Genomic DNA, 13,516 nt, shown 5'->3' with positions numbered 1-13,516 from the left:
GTATCTCTACTCTTTTCAACAGATCTACCATAATTTCATCATGGTGTCATGGATATAGAAGTGCATCAATGAAGAAGATGAATGCTTCAATGTAGATCTCCTCCCTTGATGAGCAATAATATGCTAGATCTTGAAGAGGAAATTCTCGCAAAGGACCCTTCAACGGAAATATCCTTGCTTGAATTCTTAAAAGTCTCGAATACTTTAACTCCTTGAATGTAAAAGGCACATTTTTTCACTAGAGAGCAAGAGCTTGAATTACTCAAGTGTGTGATCTCAAAATGAAGCCTCCAAGTCACCTAATATATGAGTTTTTAGGTGGGAAAATAATACAGGTCACCTCGGTAATAGTCAAAAATTATTTAAACCCCCGAGGCCTTTCAAGCCCCAAGCTCCAAAAGTGTTAGGGACTAGGTCAATCTGGGGTCGACTTGGTCTTGGAGATCAGGTCCCGTGTGCCACAGAAAGAAGGGAAAATACTAGAGAGCCAGGGTGGAAAGATGGAATAGAACATGAGGAAAGAAGGTCAAGCACATGCATATCCATGGTCCACAGAGGGAATTTAAGGAGAGGGAGCTCAATGGTCTTAAAATGCAAGTGCATCCTTTTTGAGATGGTACAAGCCTAGAGCTCAAAGGTTTCACTTCATTCTAAGTGTCCCACATAGAAGTGAATTCAATATTTTACCAAAATTGTTGAACTTATGTAGTTCAAAATTTGGTGCAAATTTTGGTAACTAACAATAAACTTGAAAGAAACATAATCACCAACCAACAAATAGTGTTTAAGAGCTTCATATTTATAATCATTGTATAAGAAATAATTGGAGAGAGTGGTCATACTTATCTAGCCTGCATAGATTTGTTCCCACCAACTCACAACATTCTCAATGGTTTGTTCATATCTCACACCATTTGAAAAAGGCACCATATTTTCTATAATGACTCCCCAAACCCTTGGTATAAGTATTATTTGTAAATGTCAAGCATTAATCCAAATTTGTGATTCTAGGTTTGCTAATCTGTTATTATTTTTTCAAATGTGTTCCTTAGGATTAAATACTCCATTTATTTGTTCTTCTCAAAGTTTATACACATAATAGAGCTTCTAATGAAGTTTAGGGATTTTATTGTTGTAACATCATGTCACATTTCTTAAGGAATTTGAGATTCGTGAGTTTTGGATTGAGGGTTTGTAGTTCAGTGACTATAATAAGTTGTACTCTAAGAAAACCCTTCATTCACATGTCAAGAATTTTATATAAATGGATTTATGGAGGGGATTGCCAAGATAGACTTGCAACTTGTGCCTAGAGTCACCACATCGGCTCCTGAAGTACAACTTGGGATTCTTGAAGTGATGGGTTCTGCCTAGATTTCCCTTCTGTTAATCCTTTCCATGCCAATATTTTTTTACCTGAGTTTGAATGCTTATTGCCTATTTGAATCTTCAATTCCTAACCACATTCCACCCTTGGTCATTATACCCAACATTTTTAAAACTATGATTCATAGATTTAGGCCATCATCCACTCCTGTTATCTATCAAAACAAAGTGAAGATTTCCAAATTTTTGGTGCAAAAATCTTTTTCAACCTCTTAGGAAGCAGGAGAATGATGACCCAACACCTCAAATTTTCTTATAGAGTGCCCAAATTGGCAATAAACAAGATCTTTGGTCTTGGTGATAGTATTAACCCTTGGAAGATTTTCCAAAAATTATTTGCTAATTTTGTCCATGCAAGCCATTTTTCTCCTAGTAAAAATAATTTTAAAATATATTGCCTAACCAATCTTGAACAACCTCCAAGTCCCAAATTTCCTTTGGATGCATTGCAAAGATTATTTAGATCCATCCCTACTTTGGCACAATCTACTGTACATTCTCACCCCTATTAGAGGGTGGATTGGCCCATGACTTCCCATCAATGAGAGGGATTTACACATCTATACTTACAATAGCCCCATCAAGGCATTATCCAACGTTATTTGATATGTGAAATTGACTTGCGTATTTCAAATTTGACTTACTTTACATATTTACTCTTCCTACCTATGGTAACATAAATTTGTGTATATGTTATCATGTCCTTGTATCTAAAGGGATTCCATACATTCATTATAGACATGATGATACAAGAGTATATTCCTATATCATTTAAATTACACATTCCAAGATATTTAATTTTTTACAAATATTCAACAAGTGTTTTGCATGTGCACAAATGGTTACCTTTGATTATTTGTACACATCTTTGAAGGTTGATCTAGTAGAACTTATTCCCTTATGACATAGTGACAACCCCATTGATATATTTATAAATATCACAAATCCATTAAATGTCACACAACATAAATATGTCAAGTAAAAACAATAGAATTGAGGAAAATAAATTTATTGCACATATAATATAGATTTATAAATGCACAATAAGTTAGACTATCATATTCATCTCTACATAAAATCATAGATCATAGAGTGTGATAAGATATATCGATGTTGTAAATATTCACACAATCAAATCCAAAAGCACATTTTTTTGGTGAAACTTTGTATTTATATTAATAATAACTGGTTAAAAAATGGCTCCTGGAGAAAATAACCATAAAAGAAAAACTTCGGTCATTGCCTAATACAAAAAGGATGCAAAAGAAGAAATAGTACATCTAGAGAGAGTATCTATCAACACTAATGATTCTTTTCATCGTGAATCCCAAATGTAGAGCCTTGTGATTAAAAAAGAGCCCAAAATAATTATCAACCGAATTATTATTTGGTGTTGGAGAAAACACCAAGAGCCAAGCCAAAAACTGATATAAAAGCTTATTTCTCTATTCTCTTGCACTCCTCATCTTGATGATGGATCATTGTGTGTGATCCGAAACGTTGATGCTTAAAAAATTGTGACACAATCAAGCTCCAGAAAATCTTCTCATGATGATATAAAAGTTACAATCATAGATCTTCATCCAAAATTCTAATTGAGACCATGATATTTGTAAAAAGTTATCCGATGCAAGTGAAAGCTAGGACCTTGAACCGCATACAATATCTCAAAAGAACAAGTAAGATCCATTAAAAGTAAAACATGTGAAATCATAGAGAAGCCATGATTTACTTTCAAATTATATTTGAGAAGGGCTCAATGAGATTCTAAGCATTTTCTTTTGTCATAATATTAACCAAGTTGGGGAAATCAAGGAGAATAAGGGGGTAAAGTAAATAGTTAATAAAAATCCCATCAATACCCAAATTAGCTAGACAATCAACTAATAGGTTGCCTTCTCTATAAGTATGCATAATGTAACATTCATAGATTGAATCAAGAAGAGACAAAAATTGATGCAATATATATTGTATGGATCAATTATACATATGATGTTTAATACATGCATTAATTATAATGGTTGAATCCCCTTCAATATGTAACTTATATATAGACAATGATTTTGCAAGTTCCAAACCAAAAAGCAAGGCTGGGGCCTCAACTTTGTTATTAGTACCCAGAGGGAGAGGAGATGATTTTGTTGCAATCACACGACCTTCAAAGTCTCTAATGACTATGCCATAGCCAAAGTTACCTGGATTCCCCCTAGAATTCCCCCTAGAAGCCCCATCAGAATTGAGTTTGTAATAGCCCTCACTAGGGGGGATCCACTTGGTTAGTGCTCAGATAAGAGGAACCTTGGATGGACATAATGGAGCAAAAAGATAAGGAAAAAGTAAACCCTTCCACCATTGAATAACATAGTCATCCCAAGGAGAAAAAACATGTTTACCCTTATATTTACACGTTGTAGCATTAACAAGCTCAACAATTGATCTCTCTAATCCTTCCAGAAATTGATGGATTGGAGATGATGTTTGTCTAAAAATTCTCTTGTTTCTCTCCCATCAAATGACCCATACTACAGATGTAGGGATGCACTTCCAAAGATATAAAAACATTGAATCAACATGTGAGATTGACCATGCCTAAACTAAATCCCACAGAGAGTTAGGTAATGACATATGAAAATTAAGCTTATTAAGAGCAAAATGCCAACAATCTTGGGCAAAAAGGTAGTTTAAGAGGAGGCGACCTGTTGTTTCCACAACTTATTGATAGAGAACACAATTGAAGGGATCAACAATGTTCAATCTATGAAGTTGATCACTAGTTAAAATTATGTTCTTTAATGCAAGCCATGCAAAGCATCCTGCTTTTGGTAGGACATAACTGTTTCAACATAATTTAAAAGCATGATATGTGGTCTAATTAATCTAATTGTGTTGGAGAGCTAAGTATCCTTATTTAACATAGTATTTACCATCTTAAGTCGGAACCCAATAGAAGCAATCTTGTTAATTAGACATTAAAACATTCCTTTAAGCTAATACTTGTTTGAAAGAAGTAGCTTGATTGTAGGATATAGGAAGAATTGAAGGGTCTTTCCAAATGACTAGCCTTGTGAATCTATGTATAGTTGAGACATAATTAGAGAAAGATGTTCCCCAAGTTTGAATCACTATGTATGAGAAATTCTTTAAGGTATCAATAGTGGCAAGGAGTGGGGGGGGGGGGAGGGGAACCCATTCCATGAATCAAACAAAAAATCGACACTATCCCCATTGTTCACTTTCCAAGATATGAATGAAGTAATAACTTCCTGAGAAGCCATCATGTAATCCCAAAAGACAGAACCCTTTGGCGGGTCCAAGATAGTAAAAACCTTGGAAGGTTCCAAATTATCTTAATATTTCTCTTGTAAAAGGTGACACCATTTGGCAGAGGATTTGTCATACATTTTCCAAACTAGCTTCGCACCAAAAGCCCTATTCCTATTAGAAATGTTGGGAATCTAACACCTCCTATTTTCAAAGAGGTTGACATAGCATGAATAGAAATTAGATGTATTTCCTTTTGTCCATTCATATTTTATGACCAAAAAAAGGTATGCATTAAAGTTTCAATTTGAGAGATGATAATAATTTGAGATGGTAGAGAGAACAATTTTGATAAGCAAAATTCTACCCGAGAGTAATAACCAACGAACCTTCCAAGCACTAATTCTACATTTTATACGATCAACCACAAATTTCCAATAAGAGGGTTCGTTTGATCCCATAAAAAATGGAACACCAAGATAAGTAGAAGGCAAATTATCAAGGGAAAAACCAAGCAGATGGATTATTCTTTGAGTAACCAATTGGGATGTATTAAAGACATACATTTTAGATTTAGTTGCATTTATACATTGACCCAAAACTTGTGTATATAGATCAATGGCTTTCTTCATACTTTGAGCTTCTTGATATGTAGATGACCCAAAGAGTGGAGTATCATCATCAAAAAGATAATGAGTTATGGACAAGGATGTACCCACAATGTGGATACTTTTCTACAATCCCTTATGATTAAAAGAGTTAATAAGTATGTTGAAGGCTTCCACCATAATGATAAACAAGAATGAAGAAAAAGGGTCACCTTGATGAACTCCTTGGGAAGAGGCAAAAAATCCTGTTGGTGCTCCATTAATGAGAATGGAAAAATGTGCACCCAAAATGCAAGCTTTAATCCATTTACACCACCTAGAGGAGAAACCAAACTGACAAAGAATTAGAAGAAGAGAAGACCAATTCAATTTATTGTATGCTTTCATCATATCTAGTTTCACAAAGGCCGCAATATTGTGTTCTTCGATGGTATGAAGGGTCTTATGGGCTATTATGGCTCCCTCAGTTGTTTCTCGATTAGGAACAAAACCCCCTTGTTCTATCGATATAATTTTTGGAATAATAGGCTTAAGTCGCAAATAAATAACCTTTATGATAATCTTATAGATGGTATTACACAGAAGTAGGGCAGAAATCAACAAAAGAATAGGGATCATTGACCTTTGGGATGCGAGCAATATTTGTGGTATTCAAGTTCTTCAAAATGGAAACATTTTTCTTGGATTCTTCAAGCACCTCAAGCAACTCGAAACAAATGACATCCTAACATTTCTGAAAAAATAATGTGGTGAAACCATCAGGGCCTGGTGCCTTATCAGGAGGCATAGAAAAAACCATAAGACGTATCTCAAAAAGAGTAAATGGGGCCATTAGAACCAAATTGTCTTGTTGTGTAATCAACAAGGGAATGGAATCCAAGATCTCATCCGCAAGATGGGAAGATGAGGGATCATGAGATGGATAACAAAGCACATATTTATTAACTTAAAGATAATAGAAATTTACTCAATCTTAAAATTTTGATCCTAATTCATTTATGATTTCCTATTTATAATTTTGAAATAATCTATATTAATCTTTATATCTTTATAAATTAAAACTCAAATATATTTGTTCTGTATTGATCTTTTCCCACACGATCATTTCGAATTGTTCTTTTAAAAGTATGACTGCAGAAGATTAGTCTAGACTCGGCTTTTAAGGCTATTTCCCTTTAAAGTATTTTGAAAAAAGCCATTAAGGAATATTAGCGCCCAAGAGGGGCGTCGTACATCTATTAAAACCAGATGCTTATCACTCGACGGAGTCTCGTTGACGCGCCAGCCCCTGAAACCTACCCTTCAACTTGCCTAAATTCATACTTGCTGTAGATCATCACTCGTTAATCTTGCAAGATGTTATTAAATTTGACGCCCACTTTACCTGCCCTGCTCTGAGATCGTTTATCTGTAAATCAATTTTATCCAGTTTCTGTTGTGCAACAGGATCACACCTTGCCCAGGTATGGAATTCTTCTATTTCGGTGCTCTCTGTTTCTCAATTTTAAATCTATAGGGCTTACTTTATTCGTTTACAATGCTGCTGGAGGCTTTGAATGCCAAAAACAAATTGCAAAAGCAGAAGCATACAATACGACATGAAAACAACTTTTCAAGCTGAAATTCCTATTATAATATCAGATCAGTGAATTAAGTTGCCACATTAGTTGAGTTACTGAGTGGCAAGGCAGGGTTCATTGTGGAGATGGGCATGCCATTAAAATCCAGGGCTGCAAGATTTGAACAATTTACAAAGTATATGGAGAGACATCTTCTTGCGGTTTTCCAAAGCAGGGTCCCGTATTCCAAATTGACATGTGATTGTGATTAAGAAGGCAAATTTTACAGTTTTTTTTTACCAAGGGCCACAGATGTAAATCCCGGGCTACAAAATTGAACAATTTACTAAACAAATGGAAAGAACCTTTCTGCAGTCTTTCAAAGCAGATTCACTCATGTGCCAAATTAACATCCGATTTTGACTTAAAAGAAACACTTTATGCTTTATTTATCAAGGGATTTTTCTTATTGGTTTCGTGCAATGTGCTTGGACAGGAAAAAACATTTGCACTTCAAATTATGATGTTCGGATAAGAAGGGAGTGTTTCAAATTGAGGTTCAATTGAAGAACCGACCCCCAATATTAGCTCTTGTGTAATGATCGGCGAACTTTCAAATGTCCAGTGTTCAATAAGGAAGAAATTATGAACATAGTTAAGGGAGTTGCAGGCTTGCTCCGGAAGCCTTCAGTTGCTCAGTTGGGAGAAAGTCATGTGGCTCCACAAGTAGAAGACTTCTCAAAACCACCATGGTCCGAGATACAATTCGGGTACTTCTTTTCTCAAATCAAATCACTTCGATTTCTAAAGTTTCCGTTCACTTTCAATTTTTCTTTTTGTTAATTACGAACATCTTGAAGGTGTCATATTTCTTTGTGTTTAAACTTTAGGGAATTTGTTGTTTTTGCTTCATCCTCTAAATTAATATTAGTTTTGGGATAGTTTTTCGGTGTTGAAATTTGAATGTGAAGAAATGGTTATTTGAATTGTTTTAGCCTTTTTTATAAGCAATGCCTTCATTGCCCTGTTATTTCGAAATTTCATGTTCTTGCTCTGTCTTTTATATGAAAGTTTTCTTCACTATTGCATCTGTATGTTCAAGGCTCATTTGACATAATTCTAATTAATAGGTACTTGTCATGTTTTAAATCACCGTTCAAATGGTTTTAAATCAGATAATTTTCCATTGGGTTGGTAAACAAATCAAGTGGGAAGGTCATGTTACCTTGGTTGTCCATCTCACCCATGCATTTCTTCTTTTCTGTGCTTTTTTTGCTTTATCGTGACTTGGCCCACTCACACACTAGTAATAATATATCTCCATCACTGTCACCTGTTTCGTTTTGTTTTATTTTGAATTGGTATGTGTGCATAGGGACATCACCCCTGCCTGCTTATCCTCCCCACACATGCTAACGATCTATATTAGGCTTTAGCCACGTATTTTGTTTCATGCCTATGAGTTTTTGGATTTATTTTGATTTGAAATACATGTACTTGTGTTTTTAATTATCCATCTCAGCCACTTGTTTCTCTGCTTCTCTTATATTTGTTATGCTTTATTGTTACTTGAGGTCAACTTCCACGCATGGGGTGTTGTTACTAGTTACTACCTCTTACGGCCTTTCAGGAACTACAGAAAGATATTATTGTCTATGCCTACTTTTGTTGATGGTGTTGATGGTAATACAATACCTGGAAAAATGCTTTAAATTATCTTAATGCATCACCTAGCACTATTTTCAAGACAAGCTGGAAGGATGCCGAGATAGTTGTTGACTAATTTTGACCTGCCAATTGCAATCGAAGATGATCTGCATCTTCACCTTCAAGCTTGCAAAGGCAACATACAAATGAACCTTGGACCCTAATTTTCATTGGTTTATTCCAGGATAGGATTTTGTTTATACAGACAAAGGAAGACGTGATTTTGACAGCCTGAATATTGTCTGGATGAGATTCTTTGGTCAATCTGTCCATTGGTGGTGGGAAGACATCAAGTTGTAGCCATATCACACTTTGTGAATTCCTTTGTTATCCTTTCATCACAACTTATATTTCTACCATGAATTGGTTTTTGTCTCCATGTGAGCATCTTTATTAAGAAAATTTCTTTGATACCCTTCCGTAACAATTTATCTCACTATCATCAATTGGTTTTTGTGTCCATCAATCTGAATCTGGTTTTAAAAGCTCACATTAATTTTTCTAAATTTTCTGTGTTGCATATGCAGGAGTCTTCATCCTTAGAGTGTGCAGACCTTAGTGCAAATCTCCTCTTAGATCTATTTCTGAGTAGGTTAAAATATGTCTCCTCGATCAGTTCTTGCTTTCCTTGCCATTTGTGCGTCCCATAAATCAGATTTATCTCCCATATCCTATTTCTTGTGTTAATCTTCTCGTTATCATACTTCTTGAGGGTCCAATAAGATTTCAGATATAGGAGCCATTTGGAATCTCGGTAGAGGAAAAATTAATTTCAGGCTCCATTGGTTTAAAGTATCTCAATCCAAACAACTTTATAAAATGTTCTTCTTCTTCTAGCCATATCCTTCCTGCTAGTTTTTCTCTGAGGGGATCATTCTGCAGTCCTATTTTATTGAATCTAGCCCATCTTGAAACTAGAATGGAAGAGATGCTGTCTGATATTAGCAGGGCAATTTTCCTTTATGTGTGAGTTCCTTACCATAAAAAATCTTTCATGATGTTGTTCATCTGTGGTAGGACCCCGTGGGGGAATTTTTAAATAAAAAATATGAAGATAGGAAGGGCTTGATGGACTAGTATTACAAGAAAGACTTCGTAAAATACTCTTCAAAAATGAAAACTAATGAAACGAGAACCAAAAATGTGAAGAGGAAGAAGTCTTGAACTGTGAAAACAATCCCAAAATCCTCGCTGATTCGATTCTAGGGAAAGGTCTCCAAATGTTGGCTAAATAGGCAACAAAAAAGGACCAAATCCCCTCAATAGTCAATGCATTTTCTGTCCTTGATGATTTCTTGGTAAATGACCAATTATGCAAACTGAAATGCATGAAATCAGAAACTCAAAGACTTGTTCAAATGCGAAAATCAGGGTTCATGCTTGTCTTTGCAAGTTGAGTTGCAATGCTACTCAAAATGGTGCTCATAGAGAGAAAATGTAGTTTTTATTTGATAATGCAAGCACACAACACTTTAAGTTTGTCTTATAGGCCCTAGCGATATCGGGCTTTGAACTTCACGTTACAAGAGTTGAGCGATTTGAAAAGAATCATATCTTCTGAAAGTTGCGGTCATGCATTATAATTCCGACCCCATATATAATTATAAACAAAACAAATCTCCTTTTAAAAGCTGACTATGGGCATAATGTCAGGCTTATTAAAAATGCTTTGCAATATGTTTTTAAAGCATTTGAAAATAATGTTTGTGGTCGGGCTTTTAAAGCCCGATTACAACATTGAAAATTGTTTCCAGTGCTATAAAAAATGATGACTAAACTTTGCAATATGTTTTTAAAGCATTTGAAAATAATGTTTGTGGTTGGGCTTTTAAAGCCCGATTACAACATTGAAAATTGCTTCCAGTGCTATAAAAAATGATGACTACGCGTTGAGGTCAGGCTTTATGCTTGATATTGCAAGAGCTGGGAAATAAAAAACAAGGAAAAAGGTCTGAGATTGAACTTTTATAGCCCTTCGACACATAAAAATGCCTTATTTTAAAACATTTGCCATGAAAGACCATGTCAGGCTTTTGGGATGTCATTGCAAGTATACAATGTTTTAAGTTGTAATGAATGTGGTCCACATACATAACATTAACTAAAAACTCTTTGAAATGGGCTTTATAAACACTTAAGTATGGTTGGGCTTTACATGAACTTTTATGAGCAATGGCTTTTTTTAAGAAGACATGTAATCAGGCTCTTAAGTATAACATTTCATTAAAATAATGGATTTTTGCTCAAAAATGTTATTGCAAATGTCATGATGGACTTTAATTTCTCCATTGCAAGTAAATGCTTCCCAAAACAATTTGCAATGGCTCATAAAATGCCTTCAAGATTCAAGAAGCTTTTTGAGACTTTTGATTTCATATAGCAAGTTTTTATATGATGGCGACTTGCAGTCAAACTTTAAAACCCTACTTGTAAGTAACTTAGTAGTCTTTGTTTTCTTAGAATATAGCTCGGAATTAAGCTTGCAATAGCTCAAAACAACATGGGTTCGGAAAGAAAGAGACCTAAAGGGAAACAAAAACAAAAACAAACTAAACAAGAAAAATCAAACAAGGGCTTGAGATTTCCATAATTTGAGTACTTGTAGTCAAGAAAGAAAAAACTGAATTAGCAAGAAATACGAAGGAAAACTTGATAAAAGTTTCCCAAAATGGCATCTGTAGGACGAGAAACATAGGCCAATTCAAGGTATAAGCAATTGCCTAAAAAATGACTTAAGAATGCCCATCTTAGAGAGTTTAAACTACAAATGTTATAGAAAATTGCATAGGGTTGCCCAATTTTGAGAATATCAAGTTAGTAAATTATGGACAAGTTTACACTAAACAAATTGTATAGAAATTTTTAGATTCATAAAAATTTCCAAAAGGTTGCTCTTGCTCCAATACCATGTTATAATGGTAATTGCTTGATTTTATTGAAAGAATGAAATGTACATATATAGCAATTACATTGTTGATGTTTCCCACAGAAACAATTGAACACTAAAAACTAAATTAGAAGCAAATCTAATCTACCTAAAATTACATTATTGCCCATTAATAAAATAAATATGCAAATATTATTCGAATATTTTACACAGCCTAATCCTCTAGGCCTATAGAGCTGACACTTGTCAATGCCTTTACTCCTTTCTTGTGATCATAAGATGCAAGCCAAGTGTTTACCCCATTCTTAACCTACTAAATTGGTTATGCACTCAGCTTCACATCTTGGCAATGGATCCATGCAAGGCAATATTTGAGACAATTCATGCCTCCTTCTGTATTTGTCCCGCAATAGTTGTAGATACTTAGCTGTACATTCTTCCTGTTGTTGCATGTTTTCAAGTTGGGTCTCTAGGCTTGTAGCACTTTTCCTTGCAAATACCATTTTCTTTAAAAATGGAAATTAACCCCAGAAAAACAAAAAAGAAGCAGAAAAAATGAAACAAAACTCTTGCAGGATTGATTGGCTCGAAAAAATAATTTAAATCAAACAAGTTACTAAGAAACCCTATCAGTAAATGGAAGAAAAAACAAAAGTGTTTCTCTGAAAATGCCATGAAAATTAAAACAGTAGAAGAATGAAACGTAATGCTGAAAATCCTTGGAAGATGCTGCTGTTAGGAGCCATATGAGAGCGGAAATGAGCTCTCAAATGCTGGCAAAGCCTTCAGCCCCCATGACTAAAAAAATAGTTGACATGATAAATGTGAAATTTTTTGCTCTGAACTGTTTTATCAATTATGGAAGTGTGGCTAAATATTTTGGCAAAATTGCAAGTTTTTGCCAAGTGATTGACAAGTTATTTGTGAGTCATAAGAAACTTTTTGACAGAAACTTGGGGCATAATTATTTTTGAACTCCTCAGCTTTTTCAACTTGCAATATTTTCATCTATGATATTATCCATCATTAACAGTAAGTTGTAAGAGTATACTTTAATTTTGGTATGCATTATCATACAAGTCAAGTTGTGCTTGTTTGTTGGTTCATTGGAAATATGCAATGAAGTATATTGAATTGTGATTGTTACAAGAATTGCAAACATTGGTGAGACAATATGGCTTGAAGGCCTAATGTTGTTTCTCATCGGTGTTATATTGAAGTGTGATTGTTACAAGAAATGCAAACATTAGTAAGACAATATGGCTTGAAGGCCTAATGTTGTTTCTCATCGGTGTTTATATCATGAATCATTTTGATTGGTCAAGTTAATCTTTTACAGCAATAGATTTCATACAGTTTTAAAGATAAGAATGATAGTTACTGCATGCAAGGCGTTTTCTTTTCACAAATTGAGTCTAATGCTTGTTTTTGTCTTTTTGATATTTATTATTTAGGAGAGAAGGTGATGAAGCAGCCTTAGAGTTGGAATGGGAAAAATACGAAAATACATTGGACAAGGTACTTACGATTATTATTACATGACACTCTCTTGAATATTAAAAACCTGTCTATTCACATGGAAAAAGTCTTTAGTCAGTAAATTATTGGTGTAAGTTATTAGAATTATTGAATGCTTTTGTATTAGAACCTATTTCAGCATCGTGTCATTGGATGCATATAAATTGTCGAAAATCCACCAGGCATCAGTGTTTTTAATTTGATTGAATAAATAAGTTAATAACCAATGTTTCCAAATTCCGAACATGGCCATCAAAGATAGAGATTAAGTAATCACAGTTTCTTGAACATAATTGTAACCAGGGACACACAACGAGAGTTTTTGTAACTTATCGTTGGGTGCTTGATATTTTTTGTTCAAAGAAGTGTGCAGAGTTCACCTTCTTTTCCCGGACTTTCAGGATCTATATACTACACAGCATCCGATATACTCAAAAGTTTCTCATGTTCCGGAATCAGGAACCTGGCAATATGCTCAATCTACCAACATTAATTTGAAAAAATCGATTTCTTGAAAGAGATCCAAAATTTTGAAGTAGAATATAAATTTTGGAATCAGCAAATCTTAATGAACTTTAGGATCCTGGAAT

General features: G+C 34.4%; 1 protein-coding gene across 2 annotated transcripts in view; it reads left to right on the top strand.

Annotated features, from left to right (window-relative positions):
* The first annotated feature begins 6,434 nt into the window (after positions 1–6,434).
* Positions 6,435–13,516, top strand: part of LOC149567066 (binding protein) — a 278,549-nt gene continuing 271,467 nt past the window's right edge. For both annotated transcript variants that reach the window (XM_089820295.1, XM_089820294.1), the window contains exons 1-3: positions 6,435–6,718; positions 7,311–7,584; positions 12,863–12,926. In XM_089820295.1, coding sequence (XP_089676421.1) covers positions 7,460–7,584; positions 12,863–12,926 — 189 coding nt within the window. In that variant the 5' untranslated portion in view covers positions 6,435–6,718; positions 7,311–7,459. The remainder of the gene's footprint in view (positions 6,719–7,310; positions 7,585–12,862; positions 12,927–13,516) is intronic.

This window comes from Cupressus sempervirens, chromosome 3 (assembly GCF_028749045.1).
Source record: "Cupressus sempervirens isolate cs-2001-9-10 chromosome 3, ASM2874904v1, whole genome shotgun sequence".
NCBI classification, from domain to species: domain Eukaryota; kingdom Viridiplantae; phylum Streptophyta; class Pinopsida; order Cupressales; family Cupressaceae; genus Cupressus; species Cupressus sempervirens.
The sequence above is the reverse complement of the archived record's forward strand: the minus strand, read 5'-3'. Positions and strand labels throughout refer to the sequence as shown.